At 34.1% G+C, this 13,513-nt stretch overlaps 1 protein-coding gene across 1 annotated transcript; it reads left to right on the top strand.

Moving 5' to 3' along the window:
- The first annotated feature begins 1,345 nt into the window (after positions 1-1,345).
- On the top strand, positions 1,346-13,015 carry LOC128992727 (protein Pixie). Its single transcript, XM_054416452.1, has 11 exons — positions 1,346-1,436; positions 2,542-2,761; positions 3,343-3,558; positions 4,084-4,291; positions 6,267-6,453; positions 7,350-7,471; positions 8,164-8,448; positions 8,855-8,970; positions 9,905-10,101; positions 11,809-12,043; positions 12,808-13,015. Exons 2-11 carry the CDS (start codon positions 2,546-2,548, stop codon positions 12,853-12,855), a joined length of 1,830 nt encoding a protein of 609 aa, XP_054272427.1. The 5' UTR covers positions 1,346-1,436; positions 2,542-2,545; the 3' UTR covers positions 12,856-13,015.
- The last annotated feature ends 498 nt before the right edge of the window (positions 13,016-13,513 follow it).

A 13,513-nucleotide genomic window follows, 5' to 3' on the forward strand; every position in this document is an offset into this window, starting at 1 on the left:
GTAGCGGCAAACCTAACTACTCACTAAAATTAATGTTATTTAAATAGGAAATAAATCTGAAAATTTATAGGGAATATTTTAGTAGAAATCAAGCCGGGTAAATGGAAATTCGCTTAGTATGCAGGTTTGCTGCGACGGGGGTATTTTATACTAAGCTGTTAATATTTTAATAAAACACACCTTATTAGTTTCTCTGTAGCAGGAAACCTAGGTATTCGTTAAACATAAATTTTATAATTTAATAGATTAATTGAAAATCAATTCAGTCAAATGGAAATTCGCTTAGTCGGCAGTTTTGCTGCAGCGGGGGTAAGTATTTAGGTTCATTGTGGCCCAAAAACAGATATATATATATATAAACAAACCTTAAACTACAAAATTCTGAAGAAAAAAATACTTTCTCAGGGGGAGATACGGTGGAAGGAAAAAACATGACTTTTCCTTCCACACTGGGGGAGAAAGTAAATATCAACAGCAACTAGCTTATAAAATGAAAAAGGATTAAAAGTATAGATACGCAGCGGTACAACAAACAGATGGGTTACATGCACACGCACACGTCACCATAAAAGCGGGATGGGCACCCCTTTCGTTTTGCGAATTAATGATGATATAGTAAGGAAATTGAAAGCCATGTTTACTGGAACAAGAACAACTACACCTTTTCCACATTTATTTGAGAAGTTATTGATTGTATTTGAGAAAGTATTATATGGCACTGAGAAATAGTTAATTTTATTTCAGAATTAGGGCTTTTAATTAGAGAAGTTGGTTACTAAACTAAACAGCTAAATTTGGAGTATCTCATTAGAAAATCACAAGTTCCCAAATTCATCTAACCTTTTCTTAATTTACAATTTACTGCTCTTAATTGAATTTGATGCCTTCTCAAATACGCAACTGACTGTTCTCAACTTCATTATTTGATGTTTTCTAAAATATATTTGACTAATCTCAAATACGATAAAATTGATGTGTTCTCAAATAAACTACTACTGTTTCTCAAATAAAATTGGAAAAGGTGTAGTGTGGCCATAGATTTATAGAAAACAATGGACTATGTTTTATTTATGGTGTGATCCTGTGACGTTTCACTACGGTACCTTTTACATGTAGCGGAGACCGGAGTGTTTATTCGGAATTTCTACAAAAAACAGTCGTACTCGCACTCGGAATTATTTCAACAAGCAGTCGGCATTTCCACAAGCAGGCACTTTTGAGTGCGCATGCACTACATTTCATTACCATGCTCTTGGCGTAGCCAATAAGAAAAAGATTGTATAATGTATTTTTTTATCTGTGTCTTCTTGTCTCACGTCTGCCTCTGCCTGCTGATTATTTCCCTCCCCTCCCCTATACTATACCAACAAAATTACCCCCCCTCCTTTCGTTTGGTGCGGTTGACACGAAAACTGCACCCGTCTGTCGACATCTGGGTTAGTATATTATTTAATTATTAAAGCTGACATTACCAATTCTAACTTTATTACGCTGATGTAATTAGTTTAAAACCGTATCTAAAAATTTGAGTCTTTATAAGGCTTAATAATGGTTTAAAATCGAAATTAGTTTATCACCTAACCTATAATAGCCTAACCCACATTCATGCTACAGTTGTTTTAATGATCCTTAAAAAGTAAAAAATGTTTTATGTTATACAGCTAACCAACCGCTAAACTTTTAATCTGGTCAATAAATAACTTTTAAAAGTGGAAAATATAATTTTAAAGATCTCTGTAGCCTAAGAATTGTTGAGATGTGAAGGGTTAGGTTTTCTCCAGAACTGAAAGTAAGCAGGCTACCCAAAAAATTGCTAGAGATGGTAAATGGTATAACAAAAAAGTCTCTCCGACAAGACAATAGTTCATGCTGAATGGCTATAGGCTAATCTAACTTAGTTGAAAAACTTGTTAGGTAAAATTATGGGTAGACTTTCATAAGTGGGGCCAAAAACAGCCTTATGAATATATCGATCGATATATGATGTAATTCGATATATCAAGTTTGGTGAGTTAGGTTAACCTAGCTAACTAACCGAATGAAATAATCAATAGGATATCAAATAATTGATATAGGCTCTATCATATTTTTATTCGGTTGTTTTTGGCCCCACTTATGAAAGTCGACCCAAAATCAAATTACATTTATAAACCTAGCAAGTTATAGAAATTTAATTTATTGCTTAAAACATCTAACTTTGCCCTTGCATTTCAATCTTGTCATTAAGTGAAGAAAAATTGATGCATCGCCCATACCCATTTAAGATTAGTTACAAAATAAGTTGGTCCTATAATTTACATTTTATTCTAACCAATTTCACCAATTTGAGGCTACAAATAAGTTAGGCCTAGTCTTAGTTAGGTACTGTATTGTATTAAATAAATAATAAACTTACTTACATAAAAAAGATTTTCATTCGGAAAGTGTTTTCAGATGCAATGTTGCTTTTCATTACAACAACTTGTGTCATTAATTTACTTAAACTTTATGATATTAGTTGTCATATTAACTTAATTTATTTTAAATTATATAATTTTTCAGAGAAATGCCTCGTAACCACAAAGCAACAGAGGAGACGGACAAGTTGACTCGTATTGCAATTGTCAACACAGACAAATGCAAACCCAAACGATGTCGTCAAGAATGCAAGAAATCCTGCCCTGTTGTGAGAATGGGAAAGCTCTGTATTGAAGTTACGCCTAATGATAAATTGGCTGTGATTTCTGAAGAGCTCTGTATTGGTTGTGGTATCTGTGTAAAAGTAAGTCCTTGATAGGTTTCATTTTATTGTACTCTCTATTTTGTAATAGCCTACGGTATATGATTGGTCTTAGTTAAAAAGATGACAAGTTTATTAATAACAACAAATTTAAATACATTTTCACTTAGTAGATAAAAAAGTGTATATGCCTATCTTACAACTGTAGGCCTACTACAAAATTAAATTGTTATTACTTTGGATACAAAATAACATGACAGTTCCCTTACTAATGTATTAAAAACTTAAACCTAAGTTATTGTTTGCTTAATCGTTCATTTTGAGAATTTTGTAGCCTATAAAAAACTTTTACCAGGTGGGGAAAATCCATACCTGTAGGAGAAGTTAGGCTAAGTTTCTTCCTATTTATTCACAAAATTTGTGTTTCAGCCAATGGAAGATTTTGGAGAGAGAGAGAGGGAGAGAGAAACCTTTAATCAAAAACGTTAAGATTTGACAGGCAGTAGCCATGTTGTTTATAATTTAGAAGCAGAGAATGAACTATATTATTAATCTTACATTTCCATTCTTCCTCCAGATACCACAAATACTACTTCAATTTATTTTCCTTGAATTATTTTCAGAAATGCCCATTTGAAGCTATCACGATTATCAATTTGCCAAGTAATTTAGAAAAAGACACAACTCATCGTTATTCTCAAAATTCCTTCAAGCTGCATCGACTTCCTATACCTAGACCAGGTGAAGTCCTAGGGCTGGTTGGCACCAATGGAATCGGCAAGTCAACCGCTCTCAAAATATTAGCAGGAAAACAGAAGCCTAACCTAGGTCGTTACTCGGTATGTAGTACACCAATTAATTAGTAGGTAATCATATTTAGATTTTCATATTAGGCCTAAATAATTTACAAGTACTGTAACCTATTTCTTTTCATCATTGTTTTAATTCAGGGATGATTAATTACAGTTAGTATAAACAAATTCATCTTTTTGTTTTAAAAGTAGGCCTAAGCTATTTATTTGTTTCATTTGAATGTTAAGGCATTTCATTCATTCTCTCATTGGCTTGGTTAGTTGGTTAATGAATGTGTAAGATAACATAAGCTTTTTCTAGCTGCAAGATAGCAAAACCATTAGTTCTATGCATAATCAGATGTAGATATTGAATCAAAATGTCATGATACTGGTTGAAGTGAGTCATAAATTAAATCATGTAGGCCTAGCTGAGTGATTAGACTGTTAAACGGTCACCAGATTAATTGTGAGAGATCTTCCTTCTTAAATCTACACTCGCATTCATTCATAATTAGCTCCAGGTACTGGGAGAAGTTGATGTCTCAAAAGTTATGATAATGATCATTTTAGAATCCTCCAGACTGGACAGAGATCCTGAGCCATTTCAGAGGATCTGAGCTGCAAAACTACTTCACCAAGATTTTGGAAGATGACTTGAAGGCGTTGATCAAGCCGCAATACGTTGACCAGATCCCTAAGGCAGTGAAAGGAACGGTCCAGCAGCTTATGGATAAAAAGAGTGAACGAGATAACCAACAGGAGATTTGTGAACTATTGGGTATGCATGTTATTTATGTATTTCAGCTCTTAAAATTTCCTAAATTTTAATTATTTGTAGAGGTCAATTGTTGTTAACTTTACAGAATTTACAATTTATTCTTTGAAAATATAAAAATGATTGGAATAGGTAAGTCAATTATTAGAAATGGCATTATTTACTAAGCAATTGCCTCTTTCCTGTTATTTTGGAAATGTTTGTTCAGCAGAACCTTTTCCAGACATGATAAATTAATAAGAATAGGCCTACATATTTCTCATGTTTTGTCAGTTAGGCCTATGTTGTTGGCTTGTAAAATTTTATTAGGCGAAAAAGTATTGAAAACACTGTTCTTTTTAATTCTTCCTTGCCAGAAGACTGGATTACATTTGAGATTTTTAAACCTCATGAAAACTTAGTTAGCCTAGTTTTTTTACTAGCAGTGGCGGATATAGAATATTTTTTGGGGGTACGGCGAGATTAATTTAAGGTTAGGTTAAGTATCTAAGTTGGCCTACACATGCCATGATACTTTATCTCAGTTTTGCTGCAGTAAATTGCGCTAAATGTGACCTTAACTTTACCAAGATCACGCTGTATCATCAAAATCGTTCCATTAAATCATAAAAATGTATCTATTCAAGCTAAATCAAGAAAATATCTCTACTAATAAATAAAAAAAAACATTAGTCAAGATTTAACAGTGTGTCTTCCTATATGTAAAAACTAGCTGTTGTACCCGTGCTTTGCAACGGGAAGAGGACACAAAATGCAAAAAAGTTAATAGTAGGTACTGCACCCTGTTGGTAAACCTTATAACTTTTTAATGCTATTTAATATCATAGAACCAACTTGTGTAGTTGAAATAGCTGACAAAATTCTTTTATTCCTTTGAAATATGATTACTCATAAGGTTAACATGGGAAACTCCAGAGCCACTGGGGCGGAGCCCGAAAGGACTTTTGAGATAAGAATGCGTCGAAATGTTAATCGGGAATGTGAACTTTCATCACACCAAATTTCAGCCCGATCCGACCAGTATTTTTCGCGTTTACTTGTCACAAACATACATCCATACATCCAAACTTTCTCATTTATAATATTATAGTAGGATATTTATCCGAACCTAAGGAGTCAAATACGTGATCTTGTGATTATCATATTTGGAGAGGTTCTAACTACTGTAAGTATTCTTTTGTGTGTACTGCAAAACTTTTATCATTTGAGTACACAACATATGTTGAACAGATGTAAATAACAAACAATAACAATGGCTACCTCTGAACACAAGCGTCTACAGCAGACTGATCACTTATTGCAAACAATGCAAACGGAAAAAAACTGGATACTGAAAAAGAACCTCCTTGTTGATGACTGCGGCCTGGCATCTGCTATATCATAGCATAAAGAGAGGGATTACCAATAACCTCGATTCTAAAAAATTGACTAAAACACACACCATTCTAGAACAGAACTGACTTAAAACTTAAATTATAAGCTAAAAATTAAACATAGCCTAACTGTTATCCGTCGCATTTGATTTATTTGTGATTCCTGATAGAGATTGATGTTGTCTAAGCAATAGGCCCTGAAAGTGTCTGATTTATGGAAGCAATAAAAAAAAAAAAAGAAAACACATCCAAATTGACTTTGAAATATAAGAAACGATTAGCACTGAATAAAATAAACGGGTAGGTACCCAACTTATTACAGGGTTTATGCAAATTTTATTTCTATCTGTAAATATAAAATCCATCAGTTTTAGAGAAAGCTAAGCTAACCAAACAGCTAGTGAAGTGGGAGAGAGCAAAACAAAACAGAGGATAGATTACATACGTCATCAAGAAAACTAGTTCTTCTTTTTCAGTGGCCAGTTTTTTCTGTTTGCAATAAGTGATCAGTCAGGCTGTAGACGCTTGTACCACTGAACTGACTGAACTCTTCAGTACTCTCCTCTCCCCTCACAATATTAATTAATGTGGCATTTTTCTTGCAGATCTGTCAAAAATCCGAGACAGATCGATAGAAGACCTGTCCGGAGGGGAGTTGCAGAGGTTTGCCTGTGCTATGGTGTGCATCCAAGATGCAGACATATTCATGTTTGACGAGCCGTCGTCCTACCTGGACGTTAAACAACGACTCAAAGCTGCCATCACAATACGTTCCCTCATTCGGGCAGACAAGTCAGTATATTTCTAGCATGTTACAATAAAATATTGTTAGTGGACCACTAATTTTGTGTTATTTAATGTTTCGATTTTTATTTTCTTTATGTCTATTGTGTAGTTTCATCAAGACCTGTAAAATGATACCAAAGTCGACTATACCGGTACTTCCCACTTGAAACCTACCACCCCTAAAAGTAGTATGAATGAACCTAAACTGAAATGAATTATTTTGTGTGATGCTGATATTGCAATAAGACCTAGATCTGTGTTCACTGTATTTTTTTTTGTTTTAGGGTCTCAACATGCCTAAAACACTGTTAAAATGCTAATTTTATGATTAAATGTAAAAAAAGAAACTTGTAGCCGGAAGCTCGTTTAGTTTCCTACATAGGCACACTCTATTTCTTCCACTTATGTAAGAAAAACATTTAAAGCACTTAGCTTAATTTAGGCCTACTGAATAGGGATGACCATCGATAGGTCAACCATCGATGGTAACAACCACGTCAACCATCGATGTACCGATAACATTATTGCGAAAACATCAATGTTTTTCCATTTTTTTGTCTGCTCTCTGTACTCTCCCTCCAGTAATGGAAAACGTCGATACCTCAATACCATTGATGTTTGACGAAAACATCAGTAACCTACCATTGATGTAAAAAACATAGAAAAACATCAACTATCGATACTCATCCCTACTACTGAAGTATGTAATAGAACAAATATGTATTTCCTTTGAATGAAAAACTTTTTTCTAAGTTAGCATCAATCTAGGTGTTAAAGTGGAGAATCTCATCTGTGAAAAAGGTACATCTAGCTATTTAGTCTAAATTACTTACACAAACTAACGACTGACTATTTAAGCAGTTCAATTTGATTATAAACTTAACGTCTTTGTTGGTTTACAGATTTATCATAGTAGTGGAGCACGACTTGTCGGTTTTGGACTACTTGTCCGACTTCATCTGTTGCTTGTATGGAGTTCCGGGTGCTTACGGTGTCGTCACTATGCCGTTCTCCGTCAGGGAAGGTAAGCTTACCATTACTGTTCAATATAGTGTTGGTATATAATTTTAATTATGATGGCTTACTATTAATAATGTTGTAGTGATGTCGATCCACTGGACTTGAGATAACCAATTTTGCAATTTAATGCTGTCCAGGTAGGCCTAAGTTTCAGCAGTCACTAGCATTTCTGTTTATACCAATAAGGGTGACTATTCAGAAGTTACTAGAAAGTCAATGATTTTGATCTAACGAAGTTTTTATCGTTATAAGGGTCACAAAATTTAAATTTAAAAATTGATGCAAATTATTTTCTCTAATAACTTACTTCTGATAAACTGCTTAGAGTTTTTTTTTAATTCAAGGAATTTTACTACCTAACGAGATATGATCCTCTAGACTTATAACAAAAATTGTTGTAACAAAAGGTTTCTTAAATCTACATATGCTTTTTTTTAAAGAACTGGTAGATACTTGTTGTAACTGTTTTGATCTTCGCCTCAACTTTTGAATGTTTAAATATAGGCTAAACTTGATTTTTATATTCTTCTAAAGTATTAAAAACATACTTTATCAAGAAACCAACATATTCTTGGGTGGATTTGTACACATAGAAAACCTGGGGTTCTTAGAACATTTAGACAACTTTGTGTCTCCAAATGTTACTACATTGTATTCTTTAAAAGTGTTAATAGCAACGTGTTCACTTTTTTCAAGGAATTAACATATTCTTGGATGGGTTCGTACCCACGGAGAACCTGCGGTTCCGAGACGAATCACTGGTCTTTAAGGTGGCCGAGAGTGCCACGGAAGAAGAGGTGAAGCGGATGAACCATTACGAGTATCCCGCCATGGTGAAGACAATGGGAGACTTCAAGCTGACCGTTCACCAGGGCCAGTTTACTGATAGTGAGATCCTTGTGCTTCTGGGAGAGAACGGAACAGGGAAAACAACCTTCATCAGAATGTTAGCCGGAAATCTGGCTCCTGATGATGGCTCAGGTGAGACTTCTTATGTTTTACTTAAAATTTAAACACATACCAACGGTCAGGGTGCCCTCAACCCGGAAAACCAGAAGAACTTGAAATTGATTTTTTGAACCAGGAAAAACCTGGGGAATTTGAGAGTCATTCAATAAGAGTCTAGGACACATTGTGCAATGTGTGCGATGTGGCACCTTGATTGCGCCTGTACCTGGCCTAAGACCGTTTGTTGACCATTATCAAGTCACTAAAAATATGCATCTCATTGTAAAGAATTTTAAACTCTGTATTTAATTTTTAATTTTTGAGTAAGAACCTTTTTCTCTGCAAAATATTTGTTTATATATATAAGGTTGTGTGACAATGGATTGTTCGATGTTGCAGTGTAGGCCAAGTTTCATTTAACCGTTGTATGTATTTACAGGTGAGTTACCTCGTTTGAACATCAGTTACAAACCTCAGAAGATCAGTCCCAAATCTCAGGGGCTGGTCCGTCAATTGCTGCACGAGAAGATTAGAGACGCTTACATTCATCCGCAGGTTTGCTAAGCTCTCATCTAACTATTAGTGTTGTAAAATTATTTGTAAATGTAATTGTTAATTGTAGGAATAAATTAATTATAAATAGGCTACCTATATATTTTTTTACTTGCGTTACGGTTTCTTAATTCATAATCTGTTCACTCTTGCTGCCTTGTTTATCAAGGCCAAGTAGAATTTAGTAACCACCATTTATTTCTAAGGTTCACAACTTACAGTAACACACACAGCATCCTCAATTAGCTGAAATAAAGGGTGTGAGTAAAATTCGGATAACCTAATTTTAATTTTACATCAATAGTTGGAATTTTAAGTCTATTTTGGTACAAAGAGTATTACAGAGTACATTAAAGAGTTGGTTAAGAGTACATTATGTGTACCCAAAATCTATTTTTATTGGCCTTTTGTTTTCTGAACTTTATCTCAATAGTTTGATATCCGTATTATTGTCTGCTCCATTATATTTCTTTGGCCAAGTAGTATTCAATTGGCAAAGCCAAGGAGCTGTCAAGACGACTAATTTTTTTTCTACAAATTTACAGATTATGCATTTTACATATTGGTTTACTGAAGGAGAAAATAATTATTAAATATCTAAAATCACTACTACAATGTTTTTAGGATTTTTTGAGAGGAGTGCATGCTTACCTGAATGGGAAAGAGTCCAAACTGGCACAGGAAACACAAAACTTTACACTTACACAAAACATTAGAATATTTCACTGTCACTGACAGAATTTTCAACTAAGAAAGAGAGAGTTTACTGTCCCATAAAGAAAACTCTCTTTTAGTGTAAAGTTTTGTGTTTCCTGTGCCAGTTTGGACTCCTTCCCATGCAGGTAAACCTGCTATCCTCTAAAAAAGCCTAAAACCCTAGGCCCTTGTGCTCTATGTTACACCCTTCAATCCTACAATGTGTTCTGTTCTGTTTTAGTTTGTAACTGACGTGATGAAGCCACTCAAGATAGATGATATCATAGACCAGGAGGTGCAGAACTTGTCCGGAGGAGAGTTGCAGAGAGTCGCGATGGCGTTATGTCTCGGCAAACCTGCTGATGTCTACCTCATAGATGAACCTTCCGCCTACCTCGACTCTGAACAGCGTCTTGTTGCTGCCAAAGTCATCAAACGGTAAGTGAGCAAGCCTTTCTGTCTTAAAACAATAAACCAGCAATAGTTTGTGTTAGTTTTGTTAGAGTATGTACAAACACGTTGAATTGAAAGGGATGTAAGATTATTAAACATCGTGGATGGTGTTTGAAAAAAAGCCCACCTTCTATATCATCTATACAGTTTAGAACAAAATGACTAGAAACAGTCATACAAAAATAAAAAATCTATATTAATTTTCTTGCCTAACTAAAGAGAACGGCCTTAAAGTTTGGGTGCTGTTTAGATTTGACTTTAGGAATAAAATTATTTGTTTCTTATTTTACCACTATTGTTATTATACTCACAACAGTGATTTTTCATAGTAAGCTAGATTCCATGCATTTTCTTTTCCCAATGTTCATGTTTTGTAACACTATATTATATAAACTCAGTAAATTTAATTTTTTTTGTCACAAGTGTCTCAGCTATTAGCTAAACAAGCTCAATCAACTTTTAGTGTAACTACGTTAAATATTAGTTGTGAGTTGTTTATTGTGCAATTTCTATTTCCATAAGTGTATAACGGCCAAATAGTAGAGTGCATAGTGACGAAAGTTGTTCTGAAAAGCTGGTGTACCAGAGAAACTCTTAATAAAACATTTTTATTTATTTAGAGTTAAGTACACTATTTTACTTACCGCCGTTTTTTTATCACTACTCATGACTTCTAAGAGATTTATGTTTTTGTTAATAACCTCTCAATGCACTGATTGTGATGCAACAAATCTTTGTCCCAACCACTCACTCTTGTAATCAAGTAAATTGGTCTTCTTAACAGCTGATAAAATGACGTTCCAAGTATTAGAGTTTTACTTCTTTTGTCTCAATTCTTGAACCTCATTGGTCCAACCTTGCACTGTAAAGCAACAAAACAACAGTCTACTGTAAAGTAAGTAAACAATACTTTAAAGTGAATCTTTTAAAGTCCAAGAACTGAATTGAAAAGGCTAGTTTGAAAACAATTGTAGGTAGGTAAATGATATTTGTTAATGTTTCCACCTGATTTATTAAATCTATATCTATAAAAGAGGAACTATGTATGTATGTATGTATGTGTGTGTGTATATACGTTATGGACTCCGAAACTGCTCGACAGATTGTAATGAAACTTTCAGGCATTGTTAAGCATCTTTCAAGGATGGTTCGAGTGAAGTTTGGTGATGATCTGTCAAAAGGGCTCTGCCCCAGAGGGTTTTAAGTGGGCCAATGTCAGACTTTTTGATCTACAATGTTTACAAATAAATATAATTTAAAAGCAGATGTTTTTCTTTCACCAACTGTTTTGTCGTTTTGAATAATCACAACATTCTGTATTAGTATTAGTCATGATTTGTAATAGTGCCACAGTGTTTCTAAAGAGTGCAGTACAGAAAACTATTTTACTTTTTAATAAGTCCAAATGTATTAAACCCCAATCACAGCACACCTGTGCACTCATCAACGTTTAAATTCTCCAATGTTAAATATTAAAATATAAGCTCGTGAGCGTAGCGAACGAGCTCCAACCTAAAGGTGAGTGAGCGTAGCGAACAAACTTCAACCAGGACGTGATTGAGCCATGCGAACGAGATAATCTTGAAAATTAAGAAGTTAAACGGGGCAAAGCCCGCGGGTTACAGCTAGTACCAAATAAAATCAAAATAGAATCAATGGGACAGATATAACATAGCCTAATGATGGTTCCAGTTTCATTCTGCACGCTAAGAAGACCGGTTTTGTGGTGGAACACGACTTCATCATGGCAACCTACTTGGCGGACCGAGTAATTGTGTTTGAGGGTATTCCGAGTGTGGACACGACAGCTAACACTCCACAGTCACTGCTGGCTGGGATGAACCGCTTCTTGGAACTGCTCGGAATCACATTCCGGCGAGACCCTAACAACTTCCGACCTCGCATCAACAAGGCTCAGTCTGTCAAGGTTTGTTTTATTTTAAATTTGAAAATAATATCTACACTTGATATTATTTGGTTCACAAATTATCATGAAATGTAGTAACTATTTTTTACCAGCTTCTTTTTCTATAGTAGAGAGAGTCTATATTTAGACAGCCCTAAGAAGTCACTTTAGAGAATAGGGGAAAACACTTCACGATTCTTGAAACAAACGATAGGTTTTTCTTACACTTGACCACTCAACTAACTTTAATCGTAGATAGTTGGCAAATTGGAGGTAGTATTAATGTTCTTTAAAAAGCGTTATTTTCCTACCGAGTACAAGTGCTTTCTTAGGTCTTGACTATTTGACTATAACTGAAAATGGAAGTAGTGGTTCCAAAAAATGGTTATCCTTACTCTTAATGTGGGAAATATAATTTTAGATGGTAGCAATGTTTTGTATTTGGACAAAAATTGGCTACAGCAGATGAGATGTCTAATTCAGTATGAAAATATTGTTATAAATAAAAGGGCCCCAAAACCAAAACAACTTAACAAGAACAAAACTCTACTACTGAAGGAGTTAGTAGCTCCAAAAATTCTGTGTTTATTGTTACTTGTGTATTTTTATCTATTTTGGTCAGTAAGGTTACAAGCCTGCTGTTAAACCGATACATAATACTAAATCGTAATCGTAAACCCCTTCGCCTAATGAAATCTGTACCAAAAATGTAACAAACAAACTAACTGTTAACTTAATATTTAATTTTTACTGTTTCATTTACAAACCAATTTTCTTTGTTGCAGGATGTTGAACAAAAACGTGCAGGCCAATATTTCTTCCTCGAAGACTAAGTTAGCAGTTATTACTCCTATTGGTTACTGTCACAAGAACGTCTGAATAAATAATCATGATCATAAACATTTTGTTATAATTTTTACCAACTGTTAAATTTTTTGTAAGAAATTTGGATGCATTGATTTTACATATAAAGTTATTTGTCTATTGTGCTCATTTCAATTATCCTATTTGTTTTCCATGTTCCCTCTACTAAAGAGGCTGTTACTGTGGTGGGCAAATGTTTTGTCAAGCATGAATATAACTCATTTAATTAATTAAATTGGCGATAACTCTTTGCTCGGTATTTTTTTGACTGTTTCCAGGTCCACCTTTTGTCAACAGATAATACTAATTTGCCATATTTGTTAACCTACTGATCATTATTATAATATATTCTACTTTTTTAAGCTTTTCCAAAGCATGAGCGCAGCTACTTGTGTCCTAATATAACTGAAGTCAAATTTATTGAAATACGACTTGCATAGATATTGTTGCTGTGAAATAGCTTAATTGCACCCATAAAAAATATGAATCGTTATAAATTTTAAAAATTGGTTAAAACAAACCCACTTACCAAAACTTTAATTATTTATGTAGTAAATTTAAACTACTTTTACCATAGGCCTACTTATAAATTTGTACTGATGAAGTTAATAAATTACTTTTGATTCC

The sequence above is a fragment of the Macrosteles quadrilineatus genome, unplaced genomic scaffold, assembly GCF_028750875.1.
Source record: "Macrosteles quadrilineatus isolate MER2022 unplaced genomic scaffold, UCM_ALF_1.0 Scaffold_4__1_contigs__length_99947679, whole genome shotgun sequence".
Classification (NCBI taxonomy): domain Eukaryota; kingdom Metazoa; phylum Arthropoda; class Insecta; order Hemiptera; family Cicadellidae; genus Macrosteles; species Macrosteles quadrilineatus.